General features: G+C 34.9%; 4 protein-coding genes across 6 annotated transcripts; 3 read left to right on the top strand and 1 right to left on the bottom strand.

Annotated features, from left to right (window-relative positions):
• The first annotated feature begins 624 nt into the window (after positions 1-624).
• LOC126660822 (H/ACA ribonucleoprotein complex subunit 4-like) lies at positions 625-2,702 on the top strand. Its single transcript, XM_050354513.2, has one exon. The coding sequence runs from the start codon at positions 732-734 to the stop codon at positions 2,376-2,378; it is 1,647 nt and encodes a 548-aa protein (XP_050210470.1). The 5' UTR covers positions 625-731; the 3' UTR covers positions 2,379-2,702.
• A 279-nt stretch (positions 2,703-2,981) lies between these two features.
• Positions 2,982-8,944, bottom strand: LOC126660766 (aspartate--tRNA ligase, chloroplastic/mitochondrial). Of its 2 annotated transcripts, none has more exons than XM_050354431.2 (15): positions 8,489-8,944; positions 8,262-8,405; positions 8,058-8,167; positions 7,833-7,944; positions 7,641-7,712; positions 6,679-6,770; positions 6,233-6,353; positions 5,993-6,115; positions 5,430-5,625; positions 4,712-4,899; positions 4,556-4,627; positions 3,872-3,970; positions 3,729-3,776; positions 3,445-3,502; positions 2,982-3,355 (listed from the first exon to the last, which is right to left on the bottom strand). In XM_050354431.2, the coding sequence occupies exons 1-15, from the start codon at positions 8,855-8,857 to the stop codon at positions 3,186-3,188; spliced, it is 1,974 nt and encodes a 657-aa protein (XP_050210388.1). In that variant the 5' UTR covers positions 8,858-8,944; the 3' UTR covers positions 2,982-3,185. The 2 variants fall into 2 exon arrangements, with proteins under 2 accessions (XP_050210388.1, XP_050210387.1); XM_050354430.2 differs by having other exon boundaries at positions 3,696-3,776; positions 8,489-8,943.
• A 2,055-nt stretch (positions 8,945-10,999) lies between these two features.
• LOC126661145 (uncharacterized) lies at positions 11,000-14,937 on the top strand. The gene is made up of 3 exons (XM_050354944.2): positions 11,000-11,416; positions 11,993-14,079; positions 14,550-14,937. The coding sequence occupies exons 1-3, from the start codon at positions 11,260-11,262 to the stop codon at positions 14,622-14,624; spliced, it is 2,319 nt and encodes a 772-aa protein (XP_050210901.1). The 5' UTR covers positions 11,000-11,259; the 3' UTR covers positions 14,625-14,937.
• An 855-nt stretch (positions 14,938-15,792) lies between these two features.
• On the top strand, positions 15,793-17,318 carry LOC126660944 (uncharacterized). Of its 2 annotated transcripts, none has more exons than XM_050354669.2 (3): positions 15,793-16,031; positions 16,235-16,303; positions 16,878-17,318. In XM_050354669.2, exons 1-3 carry the CDS (start codon positions 15,875-15,877, stop codon positions 17,180-17,182), a joined length of 531 nt encoding a protein of 176 aa, XP_050210626.1. In that variant the 5' UTR covers positions 15,793-15,874; the 3' UTR covers positions 17,183-17,318. The 2 variants fall into 2 exon arrangements, with proteins under 2 accessions (XP_050210626.1, XP_050210625.1); XM_050354668.2 differs by having other exon boundaries at positions 15,799-16,031; positions 16,235-16,315.
• Positions 17,319-17,955: the final 637 nt, after the last annotated feature.

Raw genomic sequence — 17,955 nt, 5'->3', positions numbered from 1 at the left:
ACCTCACGAACGAGTTCTATAAGTACTATACGAGCTTGTTCGCGAGCTCACTCGTTTAGTGGATAAACGAACAAACAAATACGAATATGAGTTGAATAAATTAAAAACAATATTCTAATCGAACTCGTTCACAAATATGAGCTGAATAAATTAGAAACATAATTATATACATTAATTTAAATATAAATTACTTCGCGAACACCTAATTGAGTTTCTAAACTAGCTTATTCGTGAACTATATACGAGCTCGTTCACGAACATGTTCACGAACTCTTATTCGAGCTGTTCGTGAACATAAACGAGCCGAACACCACTGTGTTCATGTTCGGCTCGTTTATATTAACGAACATAAAATCAAGCTCGAACTCGGTTCGTTTAGAATACGAACGAACATGAACCGAGCTCTTATCGAGCCGAACACCGAGCTGCTCGCGAGCGGCTCGGTTCGTTTACACCCCTAAAAGGAGTGTTGTTTAAAAAAAAAAAACAAGTTAAAAAAGTTTATTATTACTAAAAAAAATCAGAGCTATTTTTTAAAAAATTTCGAAAAAAGAAAACATATATGGCATTTGTTTTTCAAAAAAATTCAAAAATGTAATCCATGGGCCATGAAACAAAACCCAATATCCAAACCCTAATCCACCTTAAAACCCTTCTTCTCCAATCATAAACCCTAAAAAAAACAAAAACCCTAATTACCACTGTTACAGTGCCCCCCCCATTTCTCAACAATGGAAGAACCAAATGACAAAACTGACCTCATCAAACCCCAAACCACCACCCCACCAATGGACACCTCAAACTGGCCAATCCTCTTAAAAAACTACGACCGCCTCAATGTCCGTACCGGCCACTACACGCCGCTGCCGTCCGGTTACTCGCCGCTCAAACGGCCGCTCGCCGAATACATACGCTACGGCGTCATGAATCTCGATAAACCGTCAAACCCATCGTCACACGAAGTTGTAGCATGGATTAAACGGATCCTCCGGGTCGAAAAAACGGGTCACAGCGGCACTTTGGATCCGAAAGTTACGGGTAATTTAATTGTTTGTATTGATAGAGCTACCCGTCTTGTTAAGTCTCAACAAGGCGCTGGTAAAGAATATGTTTGTGTTGCTAGATTACATGATAAGGTTGTTGACACTGTTAAAGTAGCAAGGGCTTTAGAAACCCTAACCGGTGCGGTTTTTCAACGGCCGCCGTTGATTGCAGCGGTTAAACGCCAACTTAGGATTCGGACCATTTACGAAAGCAAGTTGTTAGAGTATGATTCGGATAGGAATTTAGTTGTGTTTTGGATTTCTTGCGAAGCGGGTACCTATGTTCGGACAATGTGTGTTCATTTAGGTTTGATTCTTGGTGTCGGTGCGCATATGCAAGAATTGAGGAGGGTTCGGTCGGGCATTTTGGGGGAGAAGGATAATATGGTTACGATGCATGATGTTATGGATGCGCAATGGGTGTATGATAATTATAGAGATGAGAGTTATTTGAGGAGAGTTGTAATGCCGCTTGAGATTTTGTTGACGAGTTATAAGAGGTTAGTTGTGAAGGATTCTGCGGTGAATGCGATTTGTTATGGTGCTAAATTGATGATTCCGGGGTTGTTGCGGTTTGAGAATGATATTGAATCAGGTGAGGAAGTTGTGTTGATGACTACTAAGGGTGAGGCGATTGCTTTAGGGGTTGCAGAAATGACGACTGCTGTGATGGCTAGTTGTGATCATGGAGTTGTGGCGAAGATTAAGAGGGTGGTTATGGATAGGGATACTTATCCGAGGAAGTGGGGATTGGGACCGAAGGCTTCGATGAAGAAGAAGCTGGTTGCTGAAGGGAAATTGGATAAGCATGGCAAGCCGAATGAGAAAACTCCTGCAGAATGGTCGCGGAATTTGGTAGCCTTGCCCACCGGAGGTGATTCTGTGGTTGCTAGCCTTGCTGCTGCTGTGAATGAGACAGCAAAGGTGACTGATGCAGTGGAGAAAGAAGTAGCGGACACAACAGAGAAAAAAAAGAAGCGGAAGCGTACAGATGACGAAGCTGGTGTATCTGATACAGAAATGTCCGAGAAGAAAAAGAAGAAAAAGAGAGAAAAAGCTATTGTAGACGGTGAGGCTAATGGTGACGAGGCAGATAGGAGTGAGGAAAAGAAGAAGAAGAAAAAGAAAGATAAGGATGCCGAGGAAACTCCAACTGTTGAGGAAGGGAAGACTAATGACGAGGAGGCGGATAGAAGTGAGAAGAAAAAGAAGAAGAAAAAGAAAGACAAGGACGCCGAGGAGGCCCCAACTGTTGAGGAAGGGAAAACTAATGGCGAGGCTGATAAAAGCGAGAAAAAGAAGAAGAAGAAAAAGGATAAAGACGCAGCCGAATAAGAGCAAGACCACAATGTTCCGAAAAATGATTGTTCGGTAATCTTTTAATTCAGTTTCAAAAAACTCTTAAACTCCTTTGAGTGTATTTTTGGTTGCAACATTTTGTAGTATGGTTTATCTTATGTTTTTTCTCCAAAGAGCTCTTGTTTGTATTGCTCGGTTCTTCCCAACCGGTTCAAATGCCAGTTGAACCGGAAACCGGTGATCTCACCTGATCGCCCACCGGTTTAGTTTTCAAAAATGATGCTTTATTGTATTTGTTCGTCTGGTAATCTACTTATTTGCTGGATAAAATGAATGAAAATATGCACGTGACGTTTACTATCAACACAAAGTTCTAGTAAAGATATGCTTGTTGGTTACTAATATATTGTTTAAATTTTGTTTTAAAATATCAAATTATAGCTGTTTATGCATGTGTGTGTATATATATATATATATAATTCTAGAATCAAACCGGAAAAAATGCAGTTTGGTTAGGTTTTTACCTAATGTTTTTATAATTTTTTTTTTACAAATGCAACAAAAAATTAAATTGGTAAGATGCAGTGTGCTTGATTCCTCGTCATGGGTTCCATTCCATGTATTTGATTGAAACCAAAGTTCAATAATTTATTGAAATATTAAAAAAGAATCGTCCAATTGAGACGACTTTAAGAAATAAACAATAATGTTAAAAATATATTCCGTAAATGCTAAACTATTCCACAATATAGTACAGTAACCCCCTCAGAAACCAAAACTGGATTGGGTACATTCGGATTCAGTATTTGCTATAAAGTCGATCATGTTAATGAGCATACCGTCTTATTGGGTATTCAGATATAGATCTTTTAGCTGTTGAGGATCTACCTCTGATGGGGACCGAGTAAGGGCACATTGTGCAGTTGTCGTTTTCGGGAAAGCTATGACATCTCTGATGGAATTAGCATCGGCCAACAACATAACCAATCTATCGAGCCCATAAGCAATCCCCCCTATAAAGGAAAAATGATCTCGCAAAATCATTTCAAAAGGTAGAAAGAATTGACTATCAAAAACTAGGTCGAGATAAAGAGTTATATACCATGTGGAGGAGCACCTATGTCTAAGGCCTCTAAAAGATATCCGAACTTTGCTTCCGCCTGCCATAAAAAAGAGTTTCAACTTAACTTGCATTCTTGCAAACCTAAGTTACACGTAAACTTGTTGAGTCTTATGTTTTGACGTTTCATTATTGAAACTTCAGTATTGTAAAAAATGCCCTTTTCGGCGTTTTTTGATTAACGTTTTCATTTATGATGCGAACAACTAGAACTAGATGGCGAGTTTTCTCACCTGCTCAGGGGAGATACCGACAATTTCTAATACCTTTTGTTGAACTTCGCGTTTATATATTCTCAAACTTCCTCCACCAATCTGACAGCACATAAAAAATCGAGAAAAACAGATTTGATTATTCTCTAAACCGAGCTTCGAGCCTATAGCGATAAGTCAAAAAAAGGTAAACTTACCTCAACCCCATTGTAAACCATGTCATAAGCAAGGGCTCGAGCGGAAGAAAGGTTTTCCATGTCTTCGGGATTGGGTGCTGTAAATGGATGATGTAACGCCTGCACGATAATGATCGTTTTGAAATATAAGCAAAATACGATAGCGTTTGGCGAAATACAGCTAGGTGGGGTGCTGAAAAGATAGACACTAACAGCTGACCCTGGAAAAAACTAAATGGAGACACAAAATGGTATCTTCTATGTTGCAGGGAAATAAAAAAACAGGTAGCGCAAAATGGCTTTTTCAAAATATATGAATAGGAACGTATAAACAACAAATTTATAGGAATCTACTTAAATATATTAAAATTTTATTTATATAAAGTATAATTTGATTAATTTTTTTAAATTCTGAAAGGCGAAAAGTGCAGAAATTTAGAGATTGTGATTTTAGGAAAAAAAAACTTCTTTGGTGGATTATAAATAATATATATAATAAACTTTGTGGTAACCAATAAAAACTCTCTTTTTTGTAGTTAACTCTTTATGTTTTTTTTTTAAGAATTAGACTTTCTATTAAGAAACAGGTTTCATATTTTTGTTATTTTTCTAAACGGCCCCAAAACATTTTGTAAGAGTTTTGGACATCGAAAAGTTTCGGAAACCCGGAAAAGCAGCTAATTCATTGGAAGAGAAATGACAAACCTCGAGTCTCTGCTCCATATCATTCCACTCAAACATCGGGAAATCAGTCACCCATAATATTGAATTTCTGGACTAGAAATCAGAGAAAAAAACAGAAAATGTCAGAATCATCGCATAACAAATAAATTTCACAATCTTAACAGGTCAAAAACATACATGGTCAATCAAGCCCATCTCATTAGCTATAGACATCCTAAGCCGATCCAGAGTTTTATTCACTGATGCAAAATGACCAACTGCAAACAAAATAAGGTCGCCTGCTCCAGCAGAGCATAGTCTCAGCAACTGTTCTTTATTGACTGGGTCCAAACTCGACACTAGAGCGGGAATTCCCTCAACCTCCCCTGAAAAGTAATTAAAATATTATTCCCGATGAAAAACATAAAATAGTAATGCCGCTCACCTATCATTAGGGGTGTGCAGTACTCAGTTATAACCGAATTAACCGACCGAAACAAACCAAATTTGAGTTGGTTTAGTTTTTGTTTAATTTGGTTTCATTATGGTTAATAATTTTAAAAAATAAATGGTTAATTCAGTTTGGTTTTCAGTATAAAATTTCTGAATTAACCAAACCGACCAAATTATACATGTAATGTTATTTTTGTAATTTTTTTTAAAAAATTAACATAATTTTATAATTTTTATAGGACTTAGATATCTGTTTACCCTATATATTTGTATGTAATTAAAAATTGACAACAAAATTTATTTATGGTTAATCAGTTAACCGAAATAACCGACCAGACCAAATAGTTATTCGGATAGGTTACAATTCGGCTATATATAATTTGGTTACAGTTAATTAGGTTCAGGCACACCCCTACGGTTAAAAATAAAAAATAGAAACAAGTTAGGAAAAAATACGCCTTACCATCATCCAAGACCTTGAGAAATGGCAATCCCTTTGCTCCAGATTTAATTGCTTGATTGTATATATCACCTTTCTTAAGAGCTGTGTTTGAGTAGCTTTTAGCACCTGAAGGCACACATAACACTTTGATTATGCCCCCATTTTGCAAGGTATCCACGAATACCCTGAAGGACGAGCCTGCAAAAATATCAGACACCTGTAGGACAAGAGAAAAATGTTTTTTACTCATACCACGGGATAATAAATAGCTTAAACACATGAAGACATACAGGAGTTGAGAGCACACAGAGAATCTAAAATTGTAGAAACCATATGAGGATGCACATTGGCCAAATTAATGCCGATTTCATAAACATCATCCGTTCATGAAAAAATAAAATAAATAAGAAGCCTATTTAATGTGCAGAAAAAGGAGAAGAGTCAAATGGGAATTGATCTGAGAACGTAAAAAAGGCCAGACTCGGACTAAACCTAAGCATTTGTAGAAAGAAGCTAAATGGTTGGGAAATCAAAAGCCCCAATTCTGTAAAACAGTAAAAATTGCTGTGAAAGGAGATTATTACATCTTTTAACTCCAGATCAAATCTTGTATCTGGTCTGTCTGAACCATAACGACTCATTGCTTCGGCGTAAGTAAGCCTAGGAAAAGGGTTGGGCAACTGTACACCTTTAATCTCCAGAAAAACCTGCAAAAGAAAAAAAAAGTCACTTTTCGTCTCCTTTCATCATATCCTACCCTTAGTTTAACTCCTGGCAATATGCCGTAGTGAAAAATTGTGAATATGCAGCAAAAGAATATTGACCATTCGAATCAAATCTTCATTGAGCTTCAGCATGTCCTCTAAGGGAGTAAATGCGAGTTCCATATCTAGCTGAGTGAACTCAGGTTGTCTGTCAGCCCTCAGATCTTCATCTCTAAAGCATCTGCAAAGAAGAAAAATTCAACCCAATTTTTCCGCTAATAACTGAATTATAACATTGCAAACCTTCAGTTCAGAGCCTTTAAGGTATTATACACAAAACCAAAAATAAAAAAATAACAAGTGTTCATGTTCTTCTTAAATTGTTGAGCAATTAAATAGTTGTCATATGAAACTCAATATCGGGTATAACTCACTAATCTCCTTGCAGCATACATAAATAGTCCCCGAGTCAAAAGTTGAATTTGCATAGAAAAGACAAAGGCAGCAATGATTACTGAATGATTGAATACACATAATTAAAATCCAACAAAGCCAGAAAAGATTACCTTGCAATTTGGTAATACTTGTCAAAACCAGAGACCATCAACATCTGCTTAAAGAGCTGAGGACTTTGGGGCAAAGCATAGAATGTTCCTGGCTTCAAAATACATGTAGTATGTTAGAATGGATTAGAGCAAAAACGCCATGTCAAAGCATCCACCTTAATATCTATAACAATAAGAAGCAAAGTTAATGTACACCTCCATAAGTAGCATTATAATCACCCAGAAACTTCGGAAAATTACCTTTAAAGGTGTATCTTTTAGTTAATGTTTATGAATTCCAAGTAGATGTTTATCTCATGATACATATAAGACATATAAAAAAATCATTTTATAAATCAAGCAGAAAAAGTTAAACAAAACGACTTAGATAAGCATAACATCAGTCCATATACAGCCTAGGACAGGGCGACGGAAAACTTAGAAAGAGTGGTTTTCTGATGACATTTGAGAAGAGTGCCAAGAGTCACATAAGGGCACTTCAATATTACAATAGCAGTTCAACGGAATGGCATTTTTGATAAATAGCAATATATCGTAACAACATACTTCAAATTCATGTGCAATGCAATAGCCTATCCCAATTACTTCGTACAAGAAAATTTTGGTTCAATTTTCATCTAAGTAATCAATTTAAAACTCAATGTTTTGATAATTTCTTCAGAAGGATGAACTAAAATTCTCTTAACTAAGATTTCACACGCCAATTTTCAAAGGGCACAATTCGCTCAACTTTTGGTTGCATATCAACCAATAGGGATGCAAAAGTACTAGCAGCAGCATCTTTCAGAAATAGAAAAATTACTTACGGGAACTTAACCAGTATATCATAACTTCTTTCTAATGTCAAAGAAATGAAAAGGAGGCTCAAAACTTCAACAAAAATAAAAGTACAAGAACGATCCTTTTTCTATTTGAGCTACTCTGATTGCAAAACAAAAGCGCGATGAACAAATGTCAAGTACCTGAACTCTCGAGGGCACCAAATAATCACGAGCACCTTCTGGAGTAGATCTAGAAAGTATTGGAGTCTCAATCTACCTTATAACCATGAAGATATAACAATCAAAACAAAGAGTAAACCTCTAAAAGGTTCAGCAAAAGAATTGAGATGAAGCTAAATAAGAAAAACATCCACTATTCTTCAGATTGTATACCTCCACAAAACTATGCACATCCTCTAGATATCTTCGAATCAATTTCACTACTTTGTGCCGCAACATTATGTTAGATGTCATTTGCTGCCGCCGTAAATCAAGGCATCGAAATCTAACAACGGATAAGTTAAACATAAATCATTCATCAAAAACTTTTTGGACCATAATGCTGGAGCATATATAAATTTCAGGAATATAAAATAAGAATCATCGCAAGTTAGCTACCTTAAACGAATCTCCTCTTTGACAGAATCCTTAGCATCATCCGCAGTGGTAACTAAAAACGGTAACTTACTTTTCACTGAATTCAAAACTTGAACATTCTCCGCCGCAACCTGCCATGGATAATAACACGAATCAAATCAATTTTGTCAAGCTAATCAATAAACATATCCTCTATTAAACCGATGAAATAAAATGCCAAATTACCTCAATCAATCCAGTTTTCATCTTCTTATTAACAGACTCACCGGGCCGAGACCGAACAACACCTTCAACAGCTACAACATACTCCAACCTCAAATCATTTATAATCGAATGAGCATCAGGAAACTCATCAGGAAGTGTAGTAACCTAAAATTTCACCATGAAATACAACCCATCAAAAATAAAAACAAAAAGAATTAAACTTATCAAGCAAACAAATAAATTAATACCTGAACAATTCCAGTATGGTCTCTGAGATTAAGAAAAGTGAGACCACCGTGGACTCTATGCAGAGCAACCCACCCACAAAGAAGGACCCGTTTACCCACATCATTTAAGGATAATTCTCCGCATAGCCCAGTTCGGGATACCCAATTGAGAGATTCTTTAAAGGGTACTGGTGGTTGTTGGTTTTGTGGCGGCGGTGGTGATTTGTGGATGGTATCAGTGGAGGAAGTAGAGGCGGAAGTGGATGAGAAATTTGCGGTGGTTATGGAAATTGGAGGTGGGAAACGGTGGTGGAGGAGAGTGTTGAGGAGTGGGAGTGAGGGTTTTGAGCGGAGAGTTATGAGGGGGAGTGATCGGAGAAGAAGAGACATGGTGGTGGGTGTGTGAGAGACGGTGGAATAAGGATTGCGTATGAATGATGAGGGTGAAGAAGGAATGGAGTGCACGTGCTATGGCACGTGACATTGGAAATTCTATAATGAATCTACATAAGAGTTCATTTTGCCCCCTTAGCTTTAGAATAAAATATCAATTGAGGATAAATTCATGACTTTGGACAAACACACCAACAGATTGGTATGTTTGGCTCACTTTATCCTCTTTATAGATGTGGTAAGGAAATAATTAAAACAATTGGGGCCGAGGTGGTAACATTGTTGAAATATATGGAGTTGAAGGGATAACATGAGTTAAAACGCCTATTTTAAAAGTGTTTGAATCAAAGCCACAAATTTGACCATATTTGATCTTTTTTCACAAGTTGAATTTGTTGATTAAATTCATCTTTTAAGCGATTTGTAATTTTTTATTATCAGAAAATAGATATAATCTAGGTTAGTTGTTAGATAAATGTTATGTCAAATCAGTTTCAATTTGCCTACGCTGCAATTCGAAATCGAGATCTCATGAATGCACTTGAAGAATCTAACCACCTGGGCTAACTCTGGTCGACATTTGTAATTTGATTGTTTAATTGAATTATTAATAGCATTAAATCATTTAGAAGGGTGAAGTTTTCAAATAGTTAAAAATAAAGTAAGAAACACATTTTTACAATAGAAGAAATAATATATTATGATTTTGTTATAATACCTTATCTTATTAAATTAAGGGTTAATTACATATAAAATCATCACCTTTACACGAAATTGTAAAAATAACACGACCTTTAAAACGTGACAATTCATGGCACCACTTTTCATTTCTTTTCCAAAACAACATTGACACATTTTTAGTGGCATTTTTGCTGACGTGGCATGACACGTGGCACGCCATCGGGTGTCCAAGTAAGCAAAATTTTATATAAAAATATGCCCATGTTATTTTTGAAAAAAAATGAAAGCTGATGTCTTGAATTGACACGTTTCAAGAGTTATGTTAGTTTTAGAAATTCGTGTAAAAATAATAATTTTCATTTAAATTAATTATAACTAATTTATTTATTTTATATTTAATTAGTCCTAGTATCTATGTATTTATAACCATCTCCACTAGAGGTTAGGGTGTGAAAATTCGGTATCTAACAACTCAATTAAAAAAAGAATTACTATTATACAAATTCATCAATTTTACATGTTTTCTTATCAAAGGATAACGTCACCACATGAAAAGAATTGGCTTAAACACTTATCGGTCTGTCGCAAAAACTGTAAATCTAATTAAGGATATCATCACTTTTCAACAAGATCATGAGGAACCACGATATAATACTTGACAAAGATTCAAGGAGCTGCAGAAAATTTGTCCTCATCATAACTTGTCTAGATAGATCCTGGTTCAGACATTCTATATAAGAGTCTGCATGAGAGTCTCTAATGAGGAGGACATGACAATAAATGCAGAACTTTAGTTGTTAGAGAAATTTGCTTCAAAGGCTCGACATAAAAATTAAATGGTGATGAATATAAACTGCGACCAAAGTCTTTCTTTCTTAAGAGATTTGTACCATTGCATCATTCGTCATAGTTTGGTAGTAATAAAATCTGGTAGAAGAAAAATCCCCTTACCGGTGGACTAAAGGTGAAAACTAGATAGCCAATCAATTGTCGATTAATTTAATTTATAACAGATGATCCGATTTGGTTTTCAAAATGTAAATAATTTATCACTCCACATTCTACTTTTTTAAACTGTTTTTTTTACGGATGTTATATTTTGAGTGAAAAATATCATACTATTAATGAATTGAATTAAAATAATTATTTAGACTCTGCTTCTATTAATTTTAAATGACACGGTGATAATTTAAAAATCTATTTGATATAACGAGTACATATGAGGCCGCATCAATATTATATATTATTGTCTTTTAATTTTTTCCATGTTTACTTTTTCTTTTTTAAAAATAAATTAAAAAATTAGTATTAATAAACATAATTATATTCCCAATCCGCTATTTAGGTAACAAAAATCAAGACAAATATAGATAAAAAATCCGAATAAAATAATTAACCATTCTGTTAACGGCTACTAAACTCACACAATATCTAACGACTCCCACCTTTTCACTTTTCAAATCACTTCCTCTTCAACGGTCATAAAAACTCTCAAATCTAAATTTAAAATCCCCCCATTTATTTCCAAAACTAGCCGTTACCACTCACTCTCCCTCACTTCTCTCTCTATCAAACCCTTCAAGATTCTCAAGAACTGATCACTACCCACTAATCTAAACCATTCAAAGACTCGATCTTTACTATTTTTCTGCCATTTACACAGCAAATTATCACTACCCAGTTGCCAATCAGTCCCAACAAGAAACAAAATTATTTCCATGGCTTCACCTGCAAGCAAACCCTCAAACCCTAGAAACTCAGAGGTTGTAAATCCAATGAGAAGGAGTTCTAATGGCAACCCATTTGCTAAACCTTCAATTATTGCTAATCCAAGATCTGGGTTTAACCCTAATACTCCTGCTAATAGTCCTTCAGGTTTGGTTTTTTCTTGAATAAATCTGTTTTTTTGTTTATTAATTTCATGTGAAGTTTCAAATTCTTGGCCTTTTTAGTTTTTTTTTTTTTTTTGTGGTGGTGAGAATTTATACATAAATGGTGTAATGTGTTATTGTTTGGAATTACTGAATGCAGGTTTGTTTTTCCTTGTATGAATCTGTTTTTTGTTTTGTTATTTTGCTCTTTGATCTTATGATCAGTGCAAAGTTCTTGGATTTTAGCTGTGTTTTTTAGTGATGTTGAGATTTTATACATAAATGGTGCGATGTGTCATTATTAGGAATTAGTTAAGGTTTAAATAAGTTGTTATGATCATTATAAATTTGAACTTAACAAATTGTTAAAGCAGCAATTTTGTGCTATTTTTCTTGTGGTTTTTTCTGTTGTATTTATGCTGATGAATTGATTGTATTGATTCTGGTTATTTGTTTTTTCTGCTCTTTGTTGATTGATTTTGTTTTCCAATTTGGTTTATGTTCTTTGGAAAATGTTTATTAGGATTATAATTTATTACTTTTGAAACAATGTTTAAAGTAGTCTTCTTTTGATTGGCAGATTTTTCGCTGAGAAATTCTGTTGGAAGAGAATTCTCCGAGGATAAGGAAAATGGAAAAGATCAGAAAACGAAACAGGAAAAAGTTAGATCACCGGCTGCTTTAAAAGGTGCGAAGCATTTCATGTCACCAACAATCTCTGCAGCTTCAAAAATCAATCCTTCTCCCAGAAAGAAGATTCTGATGGACAGGAATGAACCGATAATACGCTCTTCTATGTCGTTTTCTGATGGAAAAAGCCCTTTGAATGAAGATTTGGGAATAAAACCTGAGAAGGGTTTGAATCAGAAGAAAGAGGTCAAATTTGATCCAACTGTCACTTATTTGGAGGACTTAAAAAGTGACGATGATGATGTTGATTCAAGCTCCAAAGATGATTCGGATTCACTTTCGGAGAGTGTTGTTACTATGGGATCAGATTGTGTTAATCTTGATCCGAGTTTTAATATTAGTCCAAGGACTTCTTGTTCTTTGCCGATTCCTGATTTGGATGCCGATCCATCTATGCCTCCGTATGATCCGAAGACTAATTACCTTTCACCGAGACCGCAGTATCTTTATTACAAGCCGAATCCACGGATCGAGCTTTATCTTAACAAGGAAAGAGATGGCAAGCAGCTCGATGAGATTTTTGCTTCTGAAAGTTCATCGGATGCTGAAGTTACTGAAGAAGAAACACAGTCTGTTGACTCACAGAAAGAATCTGATAGCTCTTCAAGCGACATAGAGGCTAAGGAAGATGATCTCGAAGAAGAGATATTTGTGTGCAGATCAGATTCGACGGCTGTTACTGCAAAAAGATCGTTCAAGCCAAGTTTGTTCACAAGAACAAAGCTGACAGCTTTGCTTTTTGTTCTTGGTGTAGCTTGTTTATGGGCTTCGGTGACTAATTCACCGGTTATGGAACCTTCGGTGCTGAATAATCTGAGTTTTTCTTCTAATTTGTATGTTCCACCTGAAATCTCAGAGTTCACCAGGAACAATTTGGAAAGTTTAACTCAGAAGTTAAGGCAATGGTTATATGATTCTTTATTTTATCTTCAGAACCTAATTACCACCAGCTTCATGGAACAGCGTAAATCAAGTCCATTGCAGTTTGCCAATTTGTCTATATTGATCGAGGACGGCTTGCTTGATAATAATGTACTTCTGGTTGCTCATAGTACTTTTAAGTTTGACTCTGATGTGAACATTCAAGAAACTGCAGATGTCAAAATATTAGAAAAAGAGGATGAAGTTGCAGTCATTGAAGTAGTTGCAGCCATTGAAGAAGTTGCAGAAGTTCCCATTGAAGCTGCCGAGAATTTTCAAGAAGTTGTAGAAGGAGATGACGGCGAGCACGGAGAGTTAGATGACGAAGTGATTTCAGCACTTGACTTTGTTCAATATCAAGTGTTAGAATCTGATGAAGTTATTGTGACTGAATCTGATAATTTAGCATCTCAAGTAACCCCAGAAATGGTTGAAATTCCGCAGGACGTTCCTAATACCGTGCATTTTCTATCTGGAACTGACGTGGATTCGAATTCTGTTGCCGCTCAGAATTCTCAGACTGAGGATCCAGCATCTCAAGTAGTCCCGGAAATGGTTGAAAGTCTGCCGGATGTTTCTGATTCCGAGCATTTTCTAGCGGGAGCTGATGTGGAATCAAATTCTGTTGCTGTTGAGAATTCTCAGATTGAGGAGCCACTGTCACTTACAGCTGTTGCTTTCGTTATGGCGATTTCCTTTATTGTGTTGAGTGCACTTGCAGCTGTTGCTTTCGTTCATATCAAGAATCGAACATCATCTACTCAAAAATCGGGAAGCACAGGGGTTAACAAATTGCCACTTCCTTCTAGAAACTTGCAGACAGAGGTTGAGACAATTGCTGTCACATGCCCATCAGAAATGAGCAGCTTCAAGTACAGCAGCTCAGCCTATTACAGCAAGCATGAACAAAAAGGCATGGCAGCAAGTGAAGCACAAAGCCAAGAACGGAAGACTAAGCGAAGTACTCGAAGAGAATCGATGGCCACATCAGATTGCTCCATGGATTCGCCTTCTTATGGCAGCTTCACAACTTATGAGAAGATAACTAACAATCATGTAAGTACTACCTAATTTCATCCTCTGTGTACTTACTTCCATTTCAAGAATCACCCGGTACCTATGTTGCACGGAAACGGCACACTAAAACAGAATAACAAATATTAAGTTTGGAGGTTTGATATTGTTTCCGAAAATGAAAATAAAGTGTCGAAATGAAGAATATGATAAGGTTTCCCGTGCAACATAGCAAAGCACTTATATTCCAAAAAGTGTAGAAATGCAAAACTCGATAAGTTTTTCCGTGCAACACAGCAAAGTACTTGTGGTCTACTGCTGATATTCCATTGTGTTACTTTCATTTTAAGATTAATTCAGTACTGATCGATGTTGCACGTAAACATAACGCTAAGACAGAAAAAACAATAGTTTGAAAAGCGTTTTTCAAAAACGAAATGCTGAAATGTAGAACTCAATAAGTTTTCCGTGGTTTAGTCTAATACTGATATTCTTGTTATGTGTTTGTGAAGGGAAATGGAGAAGAAAACGGGCTTACTCCGGTGAGACGGTCGAGCAGAATCCGGAAGCAAGTCACCTCTCCGTGACGGAATGATACAGATAAATTCTTGCCACTTCATAGTTTGGCTGACTTAGGTTTTGATTTGTTTTGTAATCTGAATTTCTTTAGGGTGACTACTCTACTCAGCTAGTCAGTAGCTTGTTTATTTGTTGCTAGTCAGTAGCTTGTTTATTTGTTGCTAGTCAGTAGCTTTTTAGTTTCTTCAGTTGCTATGTAGTTTCTGAAACTGTTCTCTATATGCTTTCTTTTGCATTGATTTGAGAATGAGCATATCAGAATGGATCATAATCTTTTTTTCCTGTAAATTTTCCAGCAAATCAACAAATTTTCTTCATGTCTTCATTCTTATGAATTTTTCTGTGTATGAGTACTGGCCGAAAAGCTAGGAGGGGTGCATTCCGTTCCGATTGAACCAAACCTAACATAACTGATTTTTTTAAGATTTTAACCAAATTGAATTTATAATAATGTATTAAATAATTTGTAATCGGTTTGATTTGATTATTTTGGTTCGGTTTAACTGATATTTAAAGATTAATTGCAAAGTAAATCACAACTTTGCCAGTTTAAAATACGAACTATTGTCTTATGTTTTGCTATTCAGAACATGGAAATTTTTATGGACGTTATTCCCGCATTCATATTGATATTTTTTAGCTAAAATTGTTTGATGTTTTGTATTGTAAAAAGATTAATAGTTCGTAGTTTCAATTGTTAAAATTGAAAATTCGCGTTGCAATTGCAAAGCACGCTAATTTTTATGGACTTTATTCCCGCATTCATATTGATATATTTGTAACTAAAATTGTTTGATGTTTCTTATTGTAAAAAATTAATAGTTCGTATCCAATTGTTAAAATTGAAAATTCGTGCTACAATTGTAAAACACGCTAAAATTTAAATTTCTTATAATTAGCCCTTTAATATGTTCAAAACCAAACCTAATTGAAAAATTGAAATTTGTTTATCATGTTAAACCGAACCGAACTAAATCTGTTGGCTGGGTTTGGTTACCCGGGTTGATTCTGTTTTTTTACACTATGTGCTACTAGGCTTTTCAGTTTTTTTCTTCTACTCTAAATCTGACATGGGTCCATATGAAATGATATTTGGCATTTTTGAAGGAGAAAAATTTCTGGCCACTCAATATATTTTAACAAAAAACTTTAAGGTGTGAATAAGAACTGATTTATAATAGCCTCACAACATCAAAAAAACCATGGAAATGGAACCTTCAAAAGTTGTACAATTTATTAAAACTGGAAAATATATTCCATGGCCTTAAATATTAATTCTGCTTCTCCTTGCCAAATTTCTTCTTCTTCTAACAATTATCACTTCTTAAAACTGAAAAATACACCAAAGTACCACATGTTCAATCACACTTATACAAAAATATTTGCCAAGTCAGAAGAATCTGAATCTTTTTCTGGTAAGTTTATTATCATCCAATTGTATGTATGTGTAAGTCATCTATTCGAGTTCTACAATCCGGCTTTTTTTTCCGTCTTCGAAAACGCTTTTCAAGTTCCGAAAAGTATTATTTTGGTGTTTTTATTTTTATTTTTCTATTTTAACGTTTTTGTTTTCATGCGACGTAAGTTTGATCTTATAGTTCTGTTAAAACTTTTTCAGGGTCATTATCCTCTACAAGGACACAATTAGACCTCTTGGATCAACTCACATCCAACACTTCATCATCTGGTGATACAATTGGTATGTTAATAAGTTCATTTTCTATATAATTTTATTTATCATTAAGCTCGAAATATGGAAAATTTTGGGTTCGAATCCGCCTTTTAATAGCTGCTTTGGCAAAAACTATTGAAAAAATTTAAGTTTGAACTAAAATAGAGTTAGTTATTAAATAATACTTGATATTTAGTGGAATTTGCAATTTAATCATATTTTTTAATTTTTTTAATTACAATGTCATGCATGACTTCAATTTTTTGCAATTGTATTAATGGCCTTTCAATTTTTAGAATTTCAAGCGCGACCTTTAATTTTTTACAATTTCATACATGATCTTTTATTTTTTTTTGTAATTTACGCATGATCTTTCAATTTTTGACAATGTCATGCATGACCTTTTAATTTTTTACAATTTCAAGCAATACGGTCATCTAAAATCGATGTGGTCAATCAGAGAAGACCATGTGCACGCAATATTTAGCGGTTACATTGCAAAAATTGTAAAATCGTTACCGATCGCACATTTTTTAGTAATTAACGCTTTAAAATATAAAATTTTAATTTGTTGAAATTTGGTGATCAGGGTATGAAAGTGATGATAATTCAAGCAAAAGAACAATAAGGCAGCAACTTGCAAAATTGGTAGGAGAAAGAGATGAAGATGAAGAAGAATTTAGCATACCATTGGGTAAAAACTTAAAGAAATTTAGTCCAAAGTTTCTAACAATTTCACAGAAGAGAAATATAAAAAGACAAGCTTATTTAAATGAAGTTTCTCAAAGAAATGATTCAGTTTTCTTTGCTACAATTGGAGCTTTTGTAATTCTTCCTCCAATTTTAATTTTAGCAATTGCTATTTTAACTGGCTATGTACAACTTTTCCCATGATTTGTACTATATAATAAATTGCTCAATAGAAATTTTATAGCAATAACTTAAATTGTACGGAAATGAAAAATGTTGATATGAGAAAACGATTGTAAAATAATATATTTTACGAAGACGGTGACTACATTTATGTTAAGTTTGGTCACTCTTGTCGCGATGTATGAATATATGTAACCATGTCTGAATACGCAGGGGACTTTTGGAAGAAAATGTCATAAGGGATCTCAAGGTCGAAAATATGGCATTTCATTAGTGTTTTGAAAAATTGAAACTCGATAAAGGCGAGGAACAACGAGCTAGAAAACTAGAACTAGTCGTGAGTTGCTAATTAAAGATATAAACGCTTAATCTCAGCTCTAAGAAGGCTATAATTGACCAAACATATCCAAATATTTAGTAAAATTTTAATCCAAACCTTTCAATTGTATCAATTATAGCCAATTTTAACCGTTGCCAGTTGATACAAATGACATCTCGGCTGTTGCTCCTCGTCTGAATAATCAGCTGTAATTTTCTCGAATTATCGTTTTCTGCATTCTGTAAACAGGAAAATAATTTCACAGTTGATTCAAGAAATGAGCTTAACATTAAATTGAAGGCCAGATTGTATAAGTTTTTGTTGAATAAACTACACATTCAGAGGTTTACATTCTAAAATTGCATCAAAATGTTACATATATCATCAATCTCATCACAAAATAGAGAATAGACATCAACAACTTTAAATATTTATCAAGTAATAATCTTCGGATAACTCAACAATAAATCGGTCA

Source organism: Mercurialis annua, linkage group LG8, assembly GCF_937616625.2.
Source record: "Mercurialis annua linkage group LG8, ddMerAnnu1.2, whole genome shotgun sequence".
Lineage (NCBI taxonomy): Eukaryota > Viridiplantae > Streptophyta > Magnoliopsida > Malpighiales > Euphorbiaceae > Mercurialis > Mercurialis annua.
Note: the sequence above shows the minus strand (reverse complement) of the source record. Positions and strands in the feature narration are given on the sequence as shown.